Source organism: Mastigoproctus giganteus, chromosome 1 (genome assembly GCF_048544385.1).
Source record: "Mastigoproctus giganteus isolate SK-2022 chromosome 1, ASM4854438v1, whole genome shotgun sequence".
Taxonomy (NCBI): Eukaryota; Metazoa; Arthropoda; class Arachnida; order Uropygi; family Thelyphonidae; genus Mastigoproctus; species Mastigoproctus giganteus.
In genome coordinates, this window is record NC_143575.1 from 256980949 (window position 1) to 257001722 (window position 20774).

The following is a 20774-nucleotide window of genomic DNA, read 5'->3' on the forward strand; positions in this document are numbered from 1 at the left end:
AGTTGTTCATTGTACTCATCAGAGTCATTAGACTTATAACACAATCCTTCCTTCCTATCCTTTCTGTACATGTTATACTCTCCAAATTCAAATCCTGCACTGCTTATATATGTGTGACACCACATCTCCGTTATTCCAACAATATCTACTTTTGATGTTTTGATCTGTACTTCAAATTCATCAAATTTATTTACGTGTATTTATTTAAGTGTACTTTCTATTTAAGTGTACTCCTTGCATTGGTGTACATGCAAGTATACATGCACCTGTTCTTACTCTTAGTTACCCTAACACAGTCAATGTATTTACTTGTTCCGTGATGAATCCCAGCAGTACTTGGAATCCCCAGCACCAAGTTTTTCAGGGTGCTGCTCATTCCAATAGAAGCAAGAATCACTTTCACCTCTGCCAGCAGCCTCTATCTTTTGGCTGTTATGGCTTTGTTACTGTTAATCTGTTAGTCCGTGCATACCCTCATGCTAACAAGTTTTACAACCCACCTAACACTGCCTCAATAGCATCAGCAAATATTCTTGTGCCCTTTCTATTTAAGTGTATCCCATCCCTGTAGAAGCAGTCTCTCCTGTTAACAAGCACAGCCCAAACTGAGAAAAATTCTACCCCATGAGCCTTGCACAAATCTCTTCAGGGCTGAATTGATTGACAAGGCTCTCATCATATACTCCCTCCTATCGTGTCGTGTCGGGGCAGTATTACAGACACTTTCAAATTCAATCCTAGCTCGCAATTTTTTTCAACATTGACCTGTACTTGTTATGTAAGAGTCAGCACTTATATGCATCAGATGCAGCAAACATTTCAAAGTAAAAAAACAATACATTATATTCTATAGATGTACACTTACAATTTCTATAACAGGACTTTTTTTCTTCTTCTTCTGTCTTTCAATTTCCATTTGCATGCGTGCCATATCCTTTGCCTGTGCAAGTGCCAACCTTGCTTCTGTGTGTAACCGAGCATGTCGAGTAACAATATCCTCTGCATCCTGTTCATTTTCCCCTTTGGAAGTATTGAAAACTGAATGAAACTGTAAATTCCTTGGCTTGTTGAAGAAAAATGATGGCCTCTGTCTTTTGGCTGTTATGGCTTTGTTATTATTTGAAGCAGTCATGCTGCTACCATTCTAAGAGAGGGAAAAAAAAGTAGTTTAATAACAGAAATTGTGAATTTAAAAATAATTGTTAACTTCAAAAAAATTAACTGTGATTATTAAGTTAAAAAAAAAAAAAATATATATATATATATATATATATATATATATATATATATATATATATATATATATATACTTAAGTCAGCTTTAGGACTGATTTACTAGCAGATAAAGTAGTTATTATAAAATCAGAATGGCAACATTAACACTGATATCCAACTTCAAACATTATCCACAGTAAAACCTTACTAATTCAAACTACCTTCTTTTTTTATGTATACATTTTATTTATGCAAAATGGAGATCTTTCTAAATGAGAATGTAATGATACAATTCTGAACTTTTTTCAGAATGGTTTCAATTACTTTGCAAAAGAAGTAAAACTCAATTCAAATGGAAAAATGAAATGCAAATGAAAACAGCAAGGCACTGTGATTGTCAGAGAATGCCCTCCACATCCTTTTGCTGAAATTTTGAGTGATGACAGCAATATTAAATGCCTATTAAAAGACAATATTAAATATCTTTTATCCCAGACCACAGCCCTCATATCTCTATGAATTATGAAGTCATACTCAGCTGTAAATGTTTGTATCAAAGGAAACACCTGAAGGTCTTTTGGTGATTGACAGTGATTAGGACACAAACGAGGAAAGACAGTAGCCAATATTAAAAATTATAACATAAAAAGTGCTATTTACAACTGTGCTGCAAACTGAAATAAAGTTGGTATACAACAGTAACTATATGGAAAAAGCTGTTAAATGATCACAATGTTCTTATTGATTTAAATAGAATCAAAGATTAAGAGGGTCAAAATGTTTTGTGCAACAGCGATGAAAAAGATATTAATTTGGAGATGTAAAATGTAATTACTGCGGTATAGTATTATATAAAAAAATCAACAACAAAATGAACAAAAAGTGAGCATTACTTCTTCATTTCTAATCACAAGAAAACCAGAATTCTGAAAACAATTTTGCACCACAGATAAATTGACACAATTCCATGCATTCTGTACAAACTAAATGACTAGCTTCATATTAATCTTCATTTCTAAACCTTTGTCGAGATCTGTTTATAAAATGCGACCAATTTTCAGTTTTGATTCTGTTTTGTTTTCTCCTTTTTTTTTTTCCTCTAAGAAGAAAATTTTTTTTCTCTATTTCCAAGAAGAATAAAAAACACCAGAACAAGTGAAGAAATGCCACCAGGATCTGGAACATTCTTGGCATCAAGACTGTTTAAAATTCTTCAAACATCCTTCTGTCAAAAGATCACAGGAGGCATAGAGCAGAGTGTACTGGATATGCCAAGAAATGATTTATCAAGAAAATTGATAAAAGAGTTAGAAGAAAAACAGGATGCCAGTAATTCAGCTTTATCAAGAAAATTGATAAAAGAGTTAGAAGAAAAACAGGATGCCAGTAATTCAGCTTTGTCTTTAGCTGAGGATGCAGTACAACCATAAAATTATAATAAAGATGGGACTAGTGACAGACAAAAGCTGCAGCTTTTGTCTGTCAATAGTCTGGCAAAAGACCAGAATTCTCAGCTACAATTTGGACAATAGTAAGTTTTCTACTCTTAGCCTGTTCAAAATTAAAACTCGGGTCTGATTAATAACTGTGTTACAATTGTTGTGAGCTTTCGTATAGGCAGAAATGAAGAAGGTGATTTGGATACAAACCAATTGTGATATGCAACATTCTTATCTTTAACAGTCTTAGAATATTTACTGGAAAATCAAGGTTTAAATAAGGGACAAAATTTTAGGTGGGAGACAGAATAAAGAATTTCATTCCTACAAGAATAATTTCACTGACACGATCTGAGCAAACATTTACGTCAGAAGATTTAAATCATTAATCCAATCAAGGAAAAGAAGAATAAAAATCATGAAGATCATTCCATTCATATTTCTGTAATGGCAAACAACACAAGGCTGAGAATGGCCACAAGAGAAAGGCTCCACTGGAAAAGAGACCACCGCCAAGTTGTGATCTGAAGTGCCTAGAGGACCACTAACATTGACCATGTACTTGGATGGGCTGTTGGTAAGAAAAAGATCAAGACTATTTGATATGTGATAAAAAAAAAATTGTCTGGTATTCTGATAGGTAAATGAACAAGCTGCATGAAGTCATTAGTAATTGAAAAATGGCTCAACATCTTGACCAGCTGGGTCTGCACAACTAGAAGACCGAAGCCAACTGGAGTTATAAACATTAAAATCACTGAGGAATTAAAATCACCTTGCTATTAGGAAAGTGAGATTGGAGAAAGTCAAGTTTCAAAGAAAGGAAGTCAGAGAGTTCCAAGTGATTAGTGGAGATGGGAGAATGATAGAGGCAGCAGACAAATTTGATAGAATGGGGGGGGGGGGGAGAGAGAGAGAGAGAGATATTTTAAGCCAGAGAAGATCAAAAAAGTGGAGATTCCAAATGACTAATTTTTGATAGATAATATCAGAACAGACATAAGCATAAGTACCTCCTTTGAAGGAAAGGAATCAGTAAATAATCAGGACAACTGAGATGAGCAGTGGCTGAGGCAGCCAATAATTGGGTTTCTGTCAGAAAAAGGCGCCTCCGTAGCCAGGTGGGAAGGAGCAGCAGTGCGTAGCACACGCTTCTTGATTAGACCGGGGTTCGAGCCCGTCACCACCAAATACGAAGGATGCGGAAAGGTCACCAAATGACCACCGCATATCCCGGAGCAATATGGCCTTAGTTGCTAATGCTCCTAAAAATCAAATAACAAATAACTGTCAGAAAAAGTAAGTTGGGGCTCGACAGACTTAAGTGGAAATGGACATCGTTGAGATTGGAACTCAGACAATATACATTTATGAAATGAATGGAGAAGCTTAGGGTGGTTTGCATCTTTTATAGATAAGTTTTTTCTGTTAGTTTAACAAATAGAATAAATCTACTGAATGATACATTTGGCTGATAAAGTAAAAGTGGTGGAGAGAACATGTATGAATTAATGAAGGTGTTGGATTAGATACAGTGTACACACAGCAAGAATGTATCTGACTCCTTGACATAATGTGGCCTCAAAAATATCCCCTGCAAACACACTACTCAGTCTCGGTCTCCCTCCAGTCATTAGTTGCAGAATAGAGGGAACGAGAATATAAACTAGCTGATCTAGATGCCTTCTAAGGAGTTACCAATAGATTCACTCTGGTGAATTATCCAGTGGCCGACCTGTGAATATTGTTTTAGACATATACCCTCAAATGTAAGAAATAGATCTTACCATCATGTCCATCATAACCTCAAAAGACACTCATACTAAACAACGGAAGAATTAGGGGAGGGTGGTGCCAGAACGTTGCACCACCCTCCTAGAGAATAAATATGAGTTTCACTGCTTCAAGCCTCCACTAAGGTAGTGGTGTTGCACTAGATGAAAGTTATCTACCATCCAGCCTAGTAACCCAGAGGAGCAACATTCCTCTTTTTTATCACTTCCAGTTTACTAGGTATAGTATGCTCCCATGTGCAAGGCATGGGAGCATGCCTTGCACCTGGGAGCAAGGCATGGGAGCATACCTGGAATGCAGACAAACATGATACAGTGCAGTGACGTCTCACATGAATTGTACAAAAATACTACTGCTTATGTAGTTTAATGTAATTTCTCCTATTTTCACTGGTTTTCAGCCATGCTTTGTGCAGCCAAATTCATCACACCTTTTAAAAAAATTAGCTTCAATTTGATACCACACATGTGTAGAATACATAATGTATATGCAAGTCCTCCATGGTGGTGAGTGTGTACAATGTTGTGTCACTTCTCTCTCATTTGGAGAGATCTGGATTTGATTTCCATCTGTGACTGGAGGAACTGTTTACAGCCTCTTCGAATGTGGCTGCAGTTAGCTGATCTCAGGTGTAAGCATAAATTATTCTGGGTCTCTCTACCCATACAACAAATTAATGGAAATCAAACTGTGAACACACATTCTGGAGTTAAAAAAGATATGGTGCCCATATTAGTGTTAGTTACCAAATATGGAGGGGGTGAAATGGGGTAACAGCTACAAATGGAAGTAAAATTACTTTTCTGCCTACAGTTGTGTGATAAACTATAATGATGTGTAATATTGCACATACAGTTTGCTGCAAATTAGAATTTGAAATTTTAGCCAATGCTGTTAATCTCTATTTGAAGATAAGACAAAGAGATTTTAAAGTACATCTTAATGTTCTTCAAAACCATTCTGTTTCTAAAGATTGTACTTTTATATTTTATAGTTATTTAGAGAACAGTTTTAGATAAGAAAGATCCAGAATTGTGTAGACACTCTTCACATGCCTAAGATAAATAAATGAAAATGCACAGAACAAAAATTCTTAACTTTTTTTTTAAGACGGTATGAAATATTAAATCAGCTGACAACTATACACTTATGTGGAAATGTGGAAATTCAGTATGGCTTTATGTGCTTTTAGTCAAACCGATGTGTCAGGAAACAGTTCTAACTACAAAACTTATTTTACAATCAAATTTTAATTACCTCCTTTTTGGTAGATTTCCCATTTGTTGTGCCTGCTGTTGTGTTAGAAGAAGAAATATGCCCTAACAGTGGTCCTTTAAGGCACCATGATTTCCCTTCACTGTCCTGGTCACTGCTATACTGGCCTTCATGATCACTGGTTTCATTCATGAAACAAATCTGTAGATTGGTACTTTCTTGGTTCTGAGTATTCTGAATGGTAGAATCGCTAATGTATGAGTCCTCGGTATCAGATCCCATTGCCAATTTCTTCCTGATTTCTTCCCTATCAGTTTGTCTCTGCATACAACATTAAAAATTGAATTAATTTGTATACTATCAATTCATTTATGTGATTTCACTTTTTTTTTAACTAAAATAAAGTTGTTTCTAAAATAAATATATAATTAAGTATAAAAAAGCATGCTAAGAATGAAATTATTATTTTTAATTGCTAAAAAAAAAAAAAAAAAAAAAAAAAAAACTTACTTAAAACTGATCTGAGGAATGGAATCATAGTTTCAAGCACTTCCTTGCTTTTTTTCTTTAAGACCGGTGTCCAGAAAATATCAACACAATCAAAAAATTATCAAAAAATATCAAGGCTTTTAACTTTAAAACTGATCTAATTTGAACATAATACAGAACATAAGGAACATCTCTATTCTAGCCTCTGTTTCCCTTTTTTGTTCTCATTCTGAAACTGCAAAAATTGCAGTTTCAGATTCTGGTAGCACAACAAGTCACCTCTTGTAAAACAGCTTTATCTCATCAACCATTTTTCCAGTTTGTGCTATCTATCATCTTCTCAAACTAGTGAGATGGCACTATCATCAAAACAATTATTAGAGCAGAAACACCTTAAACTAAACAGTAAAACTGTATCTATTTAAAGCAGTGAAATACTAGTGGGGCTGGTCCTTTTATGAGCACAATATGTGCTCTGTACATAGGCAGATTAAAATAAAGGATAGCCTTTTACAAATATCCCAATATTTTAACCAAGCCAAGTTTAAAAAAAAAATAAACTTATAAAGAGGTATAATTTCATTCCATGGTATTCCTACCTACCTAACTATCTTTAATTTGTGCAAATCTACTTTGATTTTTTTTTAAAATCTGATTAAAAATATTACTATTTTGGAAAAACAATCATTTACCTCTTACACTTTAAATTATTTTAAAGTTTAAGAGGTAAATAATTATTTTAAATTATTAAACTTTAAATATTTTAAAGTTTAAAAGAAAATGCTACTCTAAGTGGTTTACAAAGCAAGATATCACAAAACGACACACTGCTCGGAGGAGAGCAAAAGGACAGTTTATTCTGGGTGTAATCAGGGCCAAGACTAGGGCTAGCTGAAGTGGTTCCAACCATGGACACAAAATCATGTGTGTTATAATAATAACTGTTTCTGTAGGGTTTTTCATTTTATTTGTAACCAGCTTTGAAATCTGGCTATTGATATTAAAATATCTATCCTTCTCAACTTGGTGGAATAAAGAAGCATTACTCTAGGCCTCTAAGAAAGGCTAATAATCTAGTTAGTAAGCATTGTATGAAAATATTTTAATTATGAAAGAATTTGAAATAAAGGAAACCAAAATATAAAAAATACATAAGAATTATAAACAAAAACAATTCAACTTTACATATAAAACCAGATAACAAATGGTAACATCAGTTATTAGCCTAACACTGGCAATAAAAATATGAAAGGATTCCAGAGTGTATGTTAAAATTAATAAAACAGGAAATGTCCAAAGTAATTCATTATTCATCACCGGCAATATACAAGTGCAGCAAAATGTCAGTTAAATACATAAGTACCATTTTTCAAATATACTACAATATATTTTTATTAATGAGGCATTGTTTCATGCAACATTTGTTCCCCCCCCCTTTTCCCACTCAGGTATCTGTGATATACAGATACCAACTGACCTAATCCAAGTATCACCAACTAAGACAAAGTACTGCCTTGCATATGGATGATTTTTAAAAAGCATACTGAACTTATAACTGCAGTACTAACTCCTAATATTTACCAGCAGACATTCTCAAATGTGTGTGGTAAATATTCAGTAAAGTCAGATTTTCAAAACTATTTTATTATACAATTAAAGGTATTCTCATAACTTTAATTGTGTAATAAAATATTTCATTAACAGTAGTTTCTCAATTACTGTTATTCAATGACAGAAAACAAACAGATATTTAATAATAAGAATTAGCGACAACTTTACATACAATGCTTGAATTTTAGTTTGGTTATTGGCAACAATCTTTCGCTAGAATGCATTATTTTATAAAATCTCTAAAATATTTTCGGGGTAGACCTTCCTTGGAGGGAGAGTCTGCCTTGTAATACATATTTGTAAATTAATTATTCATATTCTTTAATGATTAATAATATTTACCCATACCCTTACTTTATTAATAAAGTCCTACCCTTCAGGTATAGATTTTAGGTCTTACAGCAAATGATTTCATTTAGTAATAAACATTTCTGAAAAGTCAACTGTATTCAAAGATATCTGAGAATGGTGGTTTATAAATTTTAAGAATTAATACTATGATTACACATTTAGTATACTTCTATAACACCCATACAAAGCAATCATTTCACTTTACCAAAAAGGTATGCTATAACCTGTGAATGACGTTCACAATATTTTTCAAGTGAACTGCAGAATGCCATGATGGTTATGAAGGTTAAAAATATGGTTTCAGTTTAAAATTCAGTGGTTTGTTTATTTAAGCAGTAAATTTTTACTGGTGACAGGCTTTTTTATTTATACCACTCATTTATATCACTTCATTATTTTTTTTTGTCAAAAGATGCAATTGGCATTTTTTCTATAAGCTTGCTTTCTTGCATCATATGATGCAAGAAAGCAAGCTTATAGAACATCAACCAAAAAAAAAAAAAAACTTCTCATTTCACCCATCCAGTCACTCCAAATGTTTGTCTAGTTCAGCCTTAAAATTATTTAAGCTATCAACTTGCACAACAACAGATGGAAGTCTGTTCAGCAATCAACTACGCACTAGCTAAAGGCAAACTTCCACACATCTATTCTACAACAGCTTTCCTCAATTTGAATCTATGCCCCCTCAGGTTCTTAGTCTGAGCAAGCAGAAGTATCCCATCAGCATTGAGCCTGCTCAAACAAATTCAAGGACTTATACACCTCAATCAGATCACCTCGCAGGTGCCTAGTCTCCAGATGCTGCAACTTGCAGGACTTAAGCCTTTCTTTGTAAGCATAACCCTTTGTTCCTCTCACCAATCTTGTTGCCCTTTATGTACACGTTTTAGCAACTCTACATCCTTCCTAAAATGAGGCCTCCAGACCTGTATGCAGTACTCAAGGTGTGGCCTGACCATTGCCTTATACAAAGGTATAACCTTTGTCTTTGTTTCTATAACCTTGGGTCAGAAAACTGCTAGCTTGGGGGGAGACAAAGACCAATAGATTGACAGTAGCCACTGGCAGAGGTGAAAGAGATTCTTGCACTGCTTCTATGAGAATGAGCAGAAGCCTGAAAAACAAGATGCATGGTATTTCAGAGACTGCTGGGAGCCATTGCGGTACAAGTAAACACATGGGTTGTGTTAGGGTAGCTAAGAATAGAAACAGGTGCAGGTATACTTGCGTGTACACCAATGCTAGGAGTTTAGTAAACAAATTTGATGAATTTGAGGTATTGCTCAAAACATCAAAGGCAGATATTGTTGGGATATCAGAGACGTGGTGTCACACAGATATAAGGGATGCAGAACTGCAATTTGGGGAGTACAACGTCTACAGAAAGGATAGACAGGATAGGAAGGGGGGAGGGGTTATGCTATTAGTTAAGAAACACATAAAAACCAAGGAAGTGAAGCCAGTCGACATCGCTGGACAGTGCAGTGTTGAGTCAGTTTGGTGTGACATAAGCATTGGGAGATCAAAATTGAGAGTAGGAGTGTGCTATAGGCCTAATGACTCTGATGAGTATAATAAGAAACTGTACAGGGAAATAGAGTGGGCTAGTAAATCAGAGAGTCTTATAATGGGAGATTTTAATTTCCCAGATATTGATTGGAATTTGGGGGCTGGTCACTCACACACACTAGCAGGGCTTTTGAATGATTGTTTTCTACATTAGCATGTTCGGGAGGCAACTAGAGGGAGTAATACTCTTGATTTGATTATCAGCAGTGATTCTTCATGCATTAAGAATCTGCAGATAAATGAACCACTAGGTGGCAGTGATCACAGTGTGCTGAAGTGGGATTTACTCAAAGAGGTAACTACCATTAGGGGTAAAGGGAAGGGTTATTGCTTCCGTAAAGGCGACTACGATGGACTGAGACAGTATTTAAATTCTATACAGTGGGATCAACTGATGATGTTACCAACAGCAAATTCAAAATGGGAAGCATTCAAAGAACTCATCTTGGAAGCTACTAGGCTTTACATACCAACTAAGAAATATTGTTCAAGGTTTAGGCCAAAATGGATGTCAGATGAACTAATGAGGCATATGGCAGAGAAGAAAAATGCATGGGATACATACAAATTAACACATGACACAGAAGCCTATGATAGATACAAGTTGATATGCAACCAAGTTACAAAGGAGGTTAGGCAGGCGAAGGCAGATTACGAGAAATCCTTGGCAAGGGATGCAAAGAAAAACAGCAAAGAGTTCTTTACTTATGTAAACTTTGGAAGGAAGGGGATGAATCAGATTGGTCCACTTGATATTGATGGGTCAACTGTTGATGATCCTGCTCAGGTAGCTAACAAACTAAATGAATATTTTGCATCGACATTCACACATGAGGAGTTATTCAGCGAGGGGAATGCCAGAGGTGTATTCAACTCTAGCAGTAAGCTACAGAATCTTGAAATAACTGGGAGTAAAGTGGAGGAGAAACTGTTGAAGATAAACACAAGAAAGGCACCAGGGGTGGATGGGATCTATCCAGTTATATTAAAGGAGGCAGCAAAGGAAGTAAGCAAACCCTTAGCCATAATTATGAGAGCTTCCTTGGACTCAGGGGAGGTACCCATAGACTGGAAATGTGCAAATGTGACCCCAATTCACAAAGGAGGATCAAAGGCTGACACGAGTAATTATAGACCTGTGAGCTTAACTTCTGTTCCAGGAAAATTAATGGAGGCACTGCTTAAAGAAGCACTGCAGGATCATTTAGACAAGACTTCAGTTATAGCTTAGACACAGCATGGTTTTGTTAAGGGGAAGTCTTGCCTGACCAACTTGATTGGATACTATGATGCAGTCACAAAAGAACTGGATGCAGGGAATAACTTTGATATTATATACTTGGATCTTAGAAAGGCTTTTGATACTGTTGCACATGGAAGACTGCTACACAAATTGGAGCAGTGTGACATTGGAGGAAAATTGCTGCTATGGATAAAGGGGTGGTTGAGGGGGAGAAGACAGAGAGTGGTAATCAATGGACACTGCTCATCGTGGACTGATGTTATTAGTGGAGTTCCTCAGGGCTCAGTGTTGGGTCCATTATTGTTTTCTGTATTTATAAATGATATTGATGATGGTATATCGGGCTTAATGTCCAAGTTTGCAGACGATACAAAGGTTGGCAGGGTTGTCAAGGACACTACTGACACTATGCTGCTGCAGCAGGATCTGGATAGGTTGAGCAGATGGGCTGAGAGGTGGCAAATGAAGTTTAACATTGACAAATGTAAAGTACTACACATGGGAAACAGCAACCCCAGAGCAACGTATGAACTCTGTGGTACTACACTGACAGTGGTAGAGAATGAAAGGGACTTGGGGGTGGTTGTGCAGGCAGATATGAAGTTCTCTGAGCAGTGCAGACGGGCTGCAAGAGTAGCTCATGGAGTATTGTCAATGATATACAGGAATTTTTCCAGCAGGGATAAGGAGGTGATTATTCCATTGTATAAGGCGATGGTCAGGCCACACCTAGAGTACTGTATACAGGTCTGGAGGCCTCATTTCAAGAAGGATGTAGAGCTGCTGGAACGAGTACAGAGAAGGGCAACAAGATTAGTGAATGGAACAAAGGGGTGCTCTTACGAAGAAAGGCTTAAGTTTTGCAAATTACAGTGTCTGGAGACTAGGCACCAGCGAGGTGATCTGATAGAGGTGTATAAAGCCTTGAATGGTTTAAGCATGCTCAATGCTGATGGGATTCTTCCTCTAGCTCAGAAAAATCACCTGAGAGGGCATAAGTTAAGTTCAAATTGAGGAAAGACAGATGTAGGATAGATGTGCGGAAATTTGCCTTTAGCCAGCGGGTGGTTGGTTGGTGGAACAGACTTCCGTCCCTTGTGGTGGAGGTTGATAGCCTAAATAAGTTTAAGACTCAGCTGGACAGGTATTTTGAACGAACAGAGGGGTGAAGTGGAAGTGGGTTTTTTTTTTTTTTTTGGCTGATGCTGCATAAGCTTGCTTTCTTGCATCAAATGCTTCTACTAATGCTAATGCTAATAATCACCTCTTTGTCTCTGCTAGCAAAATTCCTATATATCATTTGACAAAACTCCATGACCTGCTCTGGCAGCCCATCTGCACTGCTCAGAGAACTTCATATCCAACTGCACAATTACTCCCAGGTCTTTTTCATTCTCCACCTCCCTGAGTGTAATACCACACAGTTGGTACATTTCTCTTGGGTTACTGCAGCTGTCTTTCCCATATACAGTACTTTGCATTTGTCAATATTAAACTTCAGTTGCCACTTCTCAATCCATCTGCCTAACTTTTCTAGATCCTGTTGCAGCAGCATGCTGTCTTTACTATCATTAACAACCCTGCCAACTCTAAAGGCATTTTAAATAGTACCACTTGTCTGCATTTTCATTGTTTTCTTCTGTCTGCTTAATACTGATAGGTGGACAGTATTCAGAAACCTAGTTTGGTCATTAGAGACAAATTTCCAATAAGAAATGTGTCTATATTTTTTGAATATCTTATTGAAACATATGAAAGTTGCAGGTGGGTGGGGGAATGTCTACATGACTAAAAGCATGGGGGTGAAAGTGGAGGATAGATATCAGATCTTGTTGTTTAATAAATGTGTTAAATATGGTGTGCACTATCGATGTCGATTAATAATTCTTAAACTCAGTTTTCATAGAACATGGACACATATTTTAAAATTTAACCACACTCAATTCTTATTATACACTACCCTACCAAAAGTATCCAGACATCCTCCCAATATAGTTAATTGTGCAAATGGGATATACTGTATACAAAGCAGAAATAGCAATAAAAATGTGCAGATATTATAAAAGCAGAGAAGGTCATAGCAAGGAGCTTACAGTTTTAACAAGACTTAATCATTAGATGCCACATCAGCAATTTGTCATTGCATTAAACACTGGGCAATGGCCATGTGTTTGAATATCACACAGTGAACCATAGCCAGTGCAGTGAAATAAAAGCAAGGATGATGTAGGTATGCACATATGGTCAGGTAAACCAAAAAAAAAAAAAAAAAAAAATCAATCCCCGAAGAAAGTAAAAGTGAACCAAGTGACATCCTTGGAAAACATTAGGGTGGAGCTTCAGACATCCACAGGATGTATTCTTAAGTGCATCTATATTCATAGGACGCTGTACAGATTTTCATGACAGAGCTGCCACTCGTAATTCCCACATTATACTAACAAATGCCAGCTTGGACCATGGAGGAGTGGAAATGCTCCTATGGAGAGACAGGTCACATTACAGTCTTTTTATCACATAGCTGAATATGGGTGTGAAGAATGTGAGGATATGGTGGCAGGAGGAGAGGGAAAATGCGATCTACTTCAGTGTGTTGTTATCTACAGCTGTCTTTCCTCAATTTGAATTTATGCCCCCATAGGTCCGTAATCTGAACAAGTGGAAGAATCCCATCAGAATTCAGTGTGCTCAACTCATTCAAGGCCTTATACACCTCAATCAGATCACCTCACAGGTGCCTAGTCTCCAGCCGCTGCATTTTGCAGAACTTAGCTTCTCTTGGTAAAAGAAACCCTTCATTTCCCTCACCGATCTTGTTGCCCTTCTCTTTACATGCTCAAGCAAATCTACATTCTTCCTAAAATGAGGCCTCCAGACCTGTACACAGTACTCAAGGCATGGCCTAACCATTGCCTTATAGAGAGAAACAATCACCTCCTTTTCCCTGCTAGCAAAATTCCTGTATATCGTTGACAAAACCCTATGACCTGCTCTGACAACCTGTCTGCATTGCGCAGAGAACTTCATATCCGACTGCACAATTACCCACAGGTCTTTTTCATATTCTACCACCCTAAGTGTAGTACCACACAGTTTGTATGTTCCTCTGGGGTTACTTCCACCCATATTCAGTACTTTACATTTGTCAATGTTAAATTTCAGTTGCCACTTCTCAGCCCATCTGCCCAAATTTTCCAGATCCTGTTGTAGTAGCACACTGCCATTAATGTCATTAACAACCTGCCAACCTTTGTATCATTTGCAAACTTCAACACTAAGACTGATACCTTCATCAATATCATTGATAAATATACAAAACATCAGTGGACCCAACACCGAACACTGAGGGACTCCACTAATAACATTAGTCGACGAAGAGCAGTGCCCATTGATTACCACCCTCTGTCTTCTCCCACTCAACCATCCTTTTAGCCATTGTAGCAACTTACCCTTAATACCATTCTGCTCCAATTTGTACAGTAGTCTTCCATGCGCAACAGTGTCAAAAGCTTTCCTGAAATCCAAGTACACGATATCAAAATTATTTTTTGCATCCAGTTCCTTTGTAACCACATCATAATATCCAATCAAATTTGTTAGGCAAGACTTTCCCTTAACAAACCCATGCTGTGTCTGAATTATTGCTGCAGTCTTGTCTAGATGATCCTGCAATGCATCTTTAACCAGTGACTCCATTATTTTCCCCGGAACAGAAGTTAAACTAACTAGTCTGTAATTACTCATGTCATCCTTCAATTCCCCTTTGTGAATTGGGGAGACATTTGCACATCTCCAGTCTGTTATTTATTTATTTGTTATTTGGTTTTTTTTTTAGGAGCATTAGCAACTAAGGCCATATTGCTCCGGGATATGCGGTGGTCATTCCTGACCTTTCCGCATCCTCCGTATTTGGTGGTGACGGGCTCGAACCCCGGTCTAATCAAGAAACGTGTGCTACGCACTGCTGCTCCTTCCCACCTTATTTCCAGTCTGTGGGGGATCTCCCCTGAGTCAGGATGCTCTCATAATTATGGCTAAGGGTTTGGCTTACTTCCTTTGCCGCCTCCTTTAATATAACCGGATAGATCCCATCCACCCGATGTGCCTTTCTTATGTTTAACTTCAACAATTTCCCCTCCACTTTGCTCTCAATTATTACAAAATCATTAAGCACCCTGTACAATTTGATGACCTTCTGGCATTTTCAATCCTTAATAACAACTCATGTGTGAATGTAGATGCAAAATACTCATTCAGTTTGTTTGCTATCTGAGCAGGATCATCAACAGTCGAACCATCAATTTCATATTGATGGTTCGACTGTTGATAGTGGACCAATCTGATTCATCCCCTTACTTTTAGAGTTTATATAAGTAAAGAAATCCTTGCTGTTTTTCTTAGCATCCTTTGCCAAAGATTTCTTGTAATCTGCCTTCGCCTGCCTAACCTTCTTTGTGACTTGATTACAAAGGACAACTTCTTTATCTTGGTCAACTCCACAGTGCTCACCCTCTGGAAGTTCTACTTAAGTGGGTCCTCCATGTTCCAGCATGAAAAGACTTCATCCTATATAACTAGCAGTGTAAAAACTTGGTGCAAGGAAAACAATCTGCAACAACTCACTTGGTTTGACCACAGTCCAGATCTGAATCTGACTGAACACTTTTGGATGAACCTGAATGCCAGATCAAGGCACAGTCAATACACCTTCTTCTATCGCTTAACTGGCAACTACAGTGAAAGATGGAATAACAGAAATTCCTGCTGCCAGCTATTAGAAATTGGTCAAAATTGTTCCTCGATAGACTGATGATGTAATTGAATCAACATGCAAGTCTACACCTTATTAATTTGTTTATTAAAACTCATATTTTACGAAAATGATTGTATCTGGATACTTTTATTAAGGTACCATATATCAAGAGGAAAATTTTATATTTTCTTTGAAGGCAAAATTTAATGCTTACAAAAGATTTTAAATATTATCTTAATGTTTTATTCATTGATAAATATTTAGTTCTGAAATTTCATTTAAGATTAATTATTGAGCATATCAACGAAACAAAATATTAACGATTTAATATGAACACCAAATAATCTCATTATAATAGCAACTTACTTCATGATCTTCATTTTCTAAAATACCGCACTCAATTTCACAGGGGTACTCATAGACTTCCGTGGAGGTGTCTACCTCATCCAAAGAGTAGTCATCACTTTCGTCATCATCTGTTTCGGAACTTTTATTTGCCCTTGTCAGAAAATTTTGACCTTTCTCGATCGACTGAATTACATTTTCGAATATTTTAGATTTCCAGAGATTTACAAAAGCCATCCTAGTTGCAGTCACAATATGTTGCTGCACGACAGCTTACACATGCCCAAGAAGTTTTGGATATGATTATTTTATTCAGAGATAAACATACAAACTTCGTTCACCTTTTATCACCACAGATATCTTCATTAAAATAAATTTATATGCAACGATGAAATGTGCACACATATTTCAACCGTGGCATGATTTTAAATGTCGATGCTAATTACGTTGTTAAATATTCACTGGAAAGATTATCACAGTATTAATTAATTAAAACGTCCTGTTTCAAACAACTTCATACATTCCTTCGAAAACCGCTCCCACTAAATTGTTGAAGGCGTATCACAGAACACCAACCAACGGCATGCGCTATTCCCTAATCAGGAGAAGGAGTTTTAGAACAAGCAACAACTCGCGAGGCGGATTTCAGTTAAGTTTGGCTGCCTACATGAACACTTTTTCGAATAATGAAGCCCACAGCTGTCAATTAATTTTGACTTCATTTCCCAGAAATAATAGTACTTTACTTCAAACACGTGGGTTATATCTGAACCGGCTGAGAAAACCGCGACTCCAACTGCAATGGTGCGTGTGGACTTACTGATGTGTGACCACTTACCACTGAAGCAATACAGTAGCGATTTTTTAAAAAAATAAATAATAAATAAATAAATATATATATATATATATATATTTTTTTTTTTTTTTCATTTCTTTTATTTTTTGTAATTTAATATTTTTTTTAAAAATAAATGTTCGTGATAGACCTCTCAATCAACACGAGGAAGTAAGATGTCTAGTGCTACGTGTACCTAATTACTATAATAGTAATAAGAAATTATTTCGTGTTACAATACAAAATATTTTAATTATTTTTTTAAAATATATATATCATTTTACTTTTTTGTAATTTAATATATTTTTTTAAATAAATGCCTGTCCAAGCGCGAGACCTTTTCGAGCGTGGGGCCTCTCCACGCGCGGGGCCAAGTGCGATCGCACCAGTTGCACCCGCTTCAAGCCGGCCCCGCAAAGTAGGTAGTAAGGGTGCAATATATACAAGCACCACAAACGTCTGGAGGTATAATTAGCCGATGTTTAACATTTTTATTGTTTGAGATGGCACCAAAACTCTATCTTGTACGCACACTAAAATGCTGCTATTCCCTAATCAGGCGAAGGAATTTTATAACAAGCAATTACAGGCGAGTTGGATTTCAGTCGAGTTTAGCTGACTTCAGACCAGTACTGAGCAGTTACCCAGTGTACAAACCGTTTATTCATTTTTGAATTTCATACTCTCAATTTTCTTTCTCTGTCACGTGTCTCATTTGTTCATCTGCCTCACTTAGGCCTAATTAAGAAATACTGTTCAAGGTTTGGTCCTAAAGGGATGTCAGATGAACTAAATGAGACTCATGGAAGAGAAGAAAAAATGCTTGGAAGGCATATACAGTAAATTATCAGGCGACACAGAAGCCATTGCGATACACCGATGAGCCAAAACACTATGATCAGCGAGTCGTTATGCAAATCAAAGCAACTGATTTGCGCGGGTTAGGACACGGTACAGTATAAAAAACACTTGATACTGAGCTTCGTTAATCAGTATTACTCTTGTTCTTCAGATGGGAAAAGCAGCGGACTTAAGCGAGTTTGACAAAGTCCAAATTGTAATGGCCAGACGACTGGGACAGGGTATATCCGAAATGGCACGATTGGTGGAATGCTCACGGTCAGCCGTGGTTAGTACCTACTGAAAGTAGTCCGAGGAGGGACAACCGACGAACTGCCGACGAGGTGTTGGACGACCACTGCTCATTGAGGTGAACGAAGGCTCTCCTGGATGGTGCGTGGCAACATAAGGGCGACTGTGGCGCAACTAGCCGATAATTGGAATGCTGATTATGGGAGTGATGTGTGACAACATACAGTACATCGAACGCTGCTGAAAATGGGGCTGCGTAGCCGCAGGCCGCTCCGAGTGCCCATGCTAACCACGGTTCACCGGCGACAGCGCCTACAATAGGCAGACGACCATCGAAACTGGACCTTGAGGGATTGGAAGAAGGTCGTCTGGTCCAATGAATTACATTTCCTGTTGCGCCATATGGAGAGCCGGGTATGCGTGCCTGGGTGCACTGTGGGACGTAAACAAGCAGTGGCAGCGGTGTCAAGCCTTGGGTGATGTTCTGCTGGGTTACGCTGGGTCCAGTCGTCCGTGTGCTGGACACCTGACGTCTATCACCTACCTAAACATCACTGGTGACCAAGTATACCCTTTCATAGCAACAGTATCACTGGTGACCAGGTATACCCTTTCATAGCAACAGTCTTCCCCTCTGGCATTGCCATCTTTAAGCAGGATAATGCGCCATGCCACACCGTCCGGATTGTTCGAGAATTCCGAATTCCGCACAAATCCTCCAAATTCCGAATTCCTCCGAATTCCTCCAAATTCCGCACAAATCAATCCCATCGAGCATCTGTGGTTTGTGTTGGAACAGCAACTCCGATCTGCGGCATCTCAACCACGGACCTTACAAGAGTTAAGGGATCTTTTGGTTACGTGTTGGTACCAGATACCACAAGACATTTAGAAATCTTGTAGCATCCATGCCTCGCCGGATACGAGCTGTTTTGGCTGTAGGTGGAGGACCAACATCATATTAGGTAGGTGGTCATAATGTTTTGGCTCATCGGTGTATATAAACTACTTATATAAGCTATTTTAATGGGGAAGGGTAATTTTGATCCGCGTTTATCTGATGATATGGGTCAAAGTAATGCTTGCGTGGTGCATTATGGCCATAGTTGCAGATGCGCTTAATAAATCCATAAACCAACAACAACAATGCTTGCGCTCACCTCAAGAATTCTTGTTTATTGCCATGACAACCGATGATAAGATGTTCTGAGGGTAGCAGCGTTTCAAATGAGGGGGAAGATAAAGCTTTGAATACAAACCTAAATAACTTCAAGGGGTATGTCAAAGTAGTAAACTATAGAAGAATACTCAGCTCAACTGTGTCGACAGTAATGTCAAGAGTGTTGTCAATAAAATGACTGAATTTGAACTCCTGGTTTGGACAACTAATGCTGACATAACAGAGCTAGCAGCAACGTAGTGCCATTTAAAAATTGGAGATGACGAATTCCACTACCGTATATATAATGTATTTAGGAAACAAAGGGAAATAATAGAGGTGGAGGAGGTCATGCTTCTTATCAAAAGCAGCCTGAGAGCGAAAAGAGCTTTTGTTGAGTCTGAAGTTACATCTACCAGCATAGAATCTCAGTGGTGTTAGTTGGAAGCAAAGGTACAATGAGAGTGGGAATAATCAACACACCAGCAGATTGTGAATAATACGACAAGAGTCTTTACATGCAGATTGAATGAGCAAGCAAGCGTGAATGTCTATTATGGGTGAATTTAGTCTGCCCCAGATTGATAGAAATAAGCGGGAGAGAAATTCACCATGGGGAAAAATTTTTTAAATAAGCTACCAGCACGCTAGAAAAGTACTAGGAGCGAGTATATTCTTAACTTCATCATTATTAACGAATCAGATGACATCACAGGGCTTAAAGTACAGGCACCATTGTCAGGAAATGATCATGCAATCGTCAGTTGGAAGATGAAGAAAGATGACTTTGACAACTCAAGGCACTATATGGAATCTGTGAATGGGGCGGATTGTCGAGGGAGGACGAATACATTTGAATTACGGAATATTTTACAGCAAATATCACAGAAGCGATGAGCACATACATACCTTTAAGAAAATATTGGAGGAGGATGCCGAAATGGATGGCTGCAGAGCTAGCCGGTTAAATTAAGCAGAAAAAGATAGCATGGGACAGTTACAGAGCGATGAAAAGTACTGAAGACTACAACAGCTGCAAGTTGATTTGTAAGAATACCAAAGATAAGGTTAGGGTGGCCAAGGCAGTGTATGAGAAAGTATTGAATAAGAGAGCAAAGAATGGAGACAAAGCCGACCGGGCTAGCCGAGTGGGTAAAGTACCTGCCCGGCAACCCAAAAGTCGCGGGTTCGATTCCCGCCTCGGGCTTGGATCAAAGTACTGCAAAAACCTTGGGAGGTGCAATATGGCCACAGAAGCCGATGCGCCAACCAAATCAAAAAAAAAAAAAAAAAAAAAAATGGAGACAAGGAATTTTTCATGTATGTGAATACAACAAGGAAGAAAGTTAATCAGATAGGACCCTTGTACAGCGGGTGTGGGAAAGTTTTAAATAACCCAGCTGATGTTGCAAATGAAATTAATAGGTATTTTGCATTGGTCTTTGCTGACAAAAGACCCTTCATGCTGAGAAAAGACTGTGTGAGTGAGGCTGAGCCATATTAAATTAGTGATGTTGTAATTACAGATGATTGTTTATTAGAAAACTTTTGAGTATAAAGGCAAGTAATGCTCCTGGAGTTTATGGAATATACCCGGTAGTTTTGACGGAGACTGCAAGGGAGCGTATTGAACTATTTCAGTTAATTATGAGGGCATCTTT

At 37.7% G+C, this 20774-nt stretch overlaps 1 protein-coding gene across 4 annotated transcripts in view; it reads right to left on the reverse strand.

The window, feature by feature from the left end:
* Positions 1-20774, reverse strand: part of LOC150091807 (uncharacterized) — a 167689-nt gene that overhangs the window by 27006 nt on the left and 119909 nt on the right. For all 4 annotated transcript variants that reach the window (XM_090377064.1, XM_090377079.1, XM_090377072.1 and 1 more), the window contains 2 exons: positions 5706-5984; positions 866-1144 (listed from right to left, as the gene is read on the reverse strand). In XM_090377064.1, the coding sequence (XP_090233190.1) occupies positions 866-1144; positions 5706-5984 (558 nt within the window). The remainder of the gene's footprint in view (positions 1-865; positions 1145-5705; positions 5985-20774) is intronic.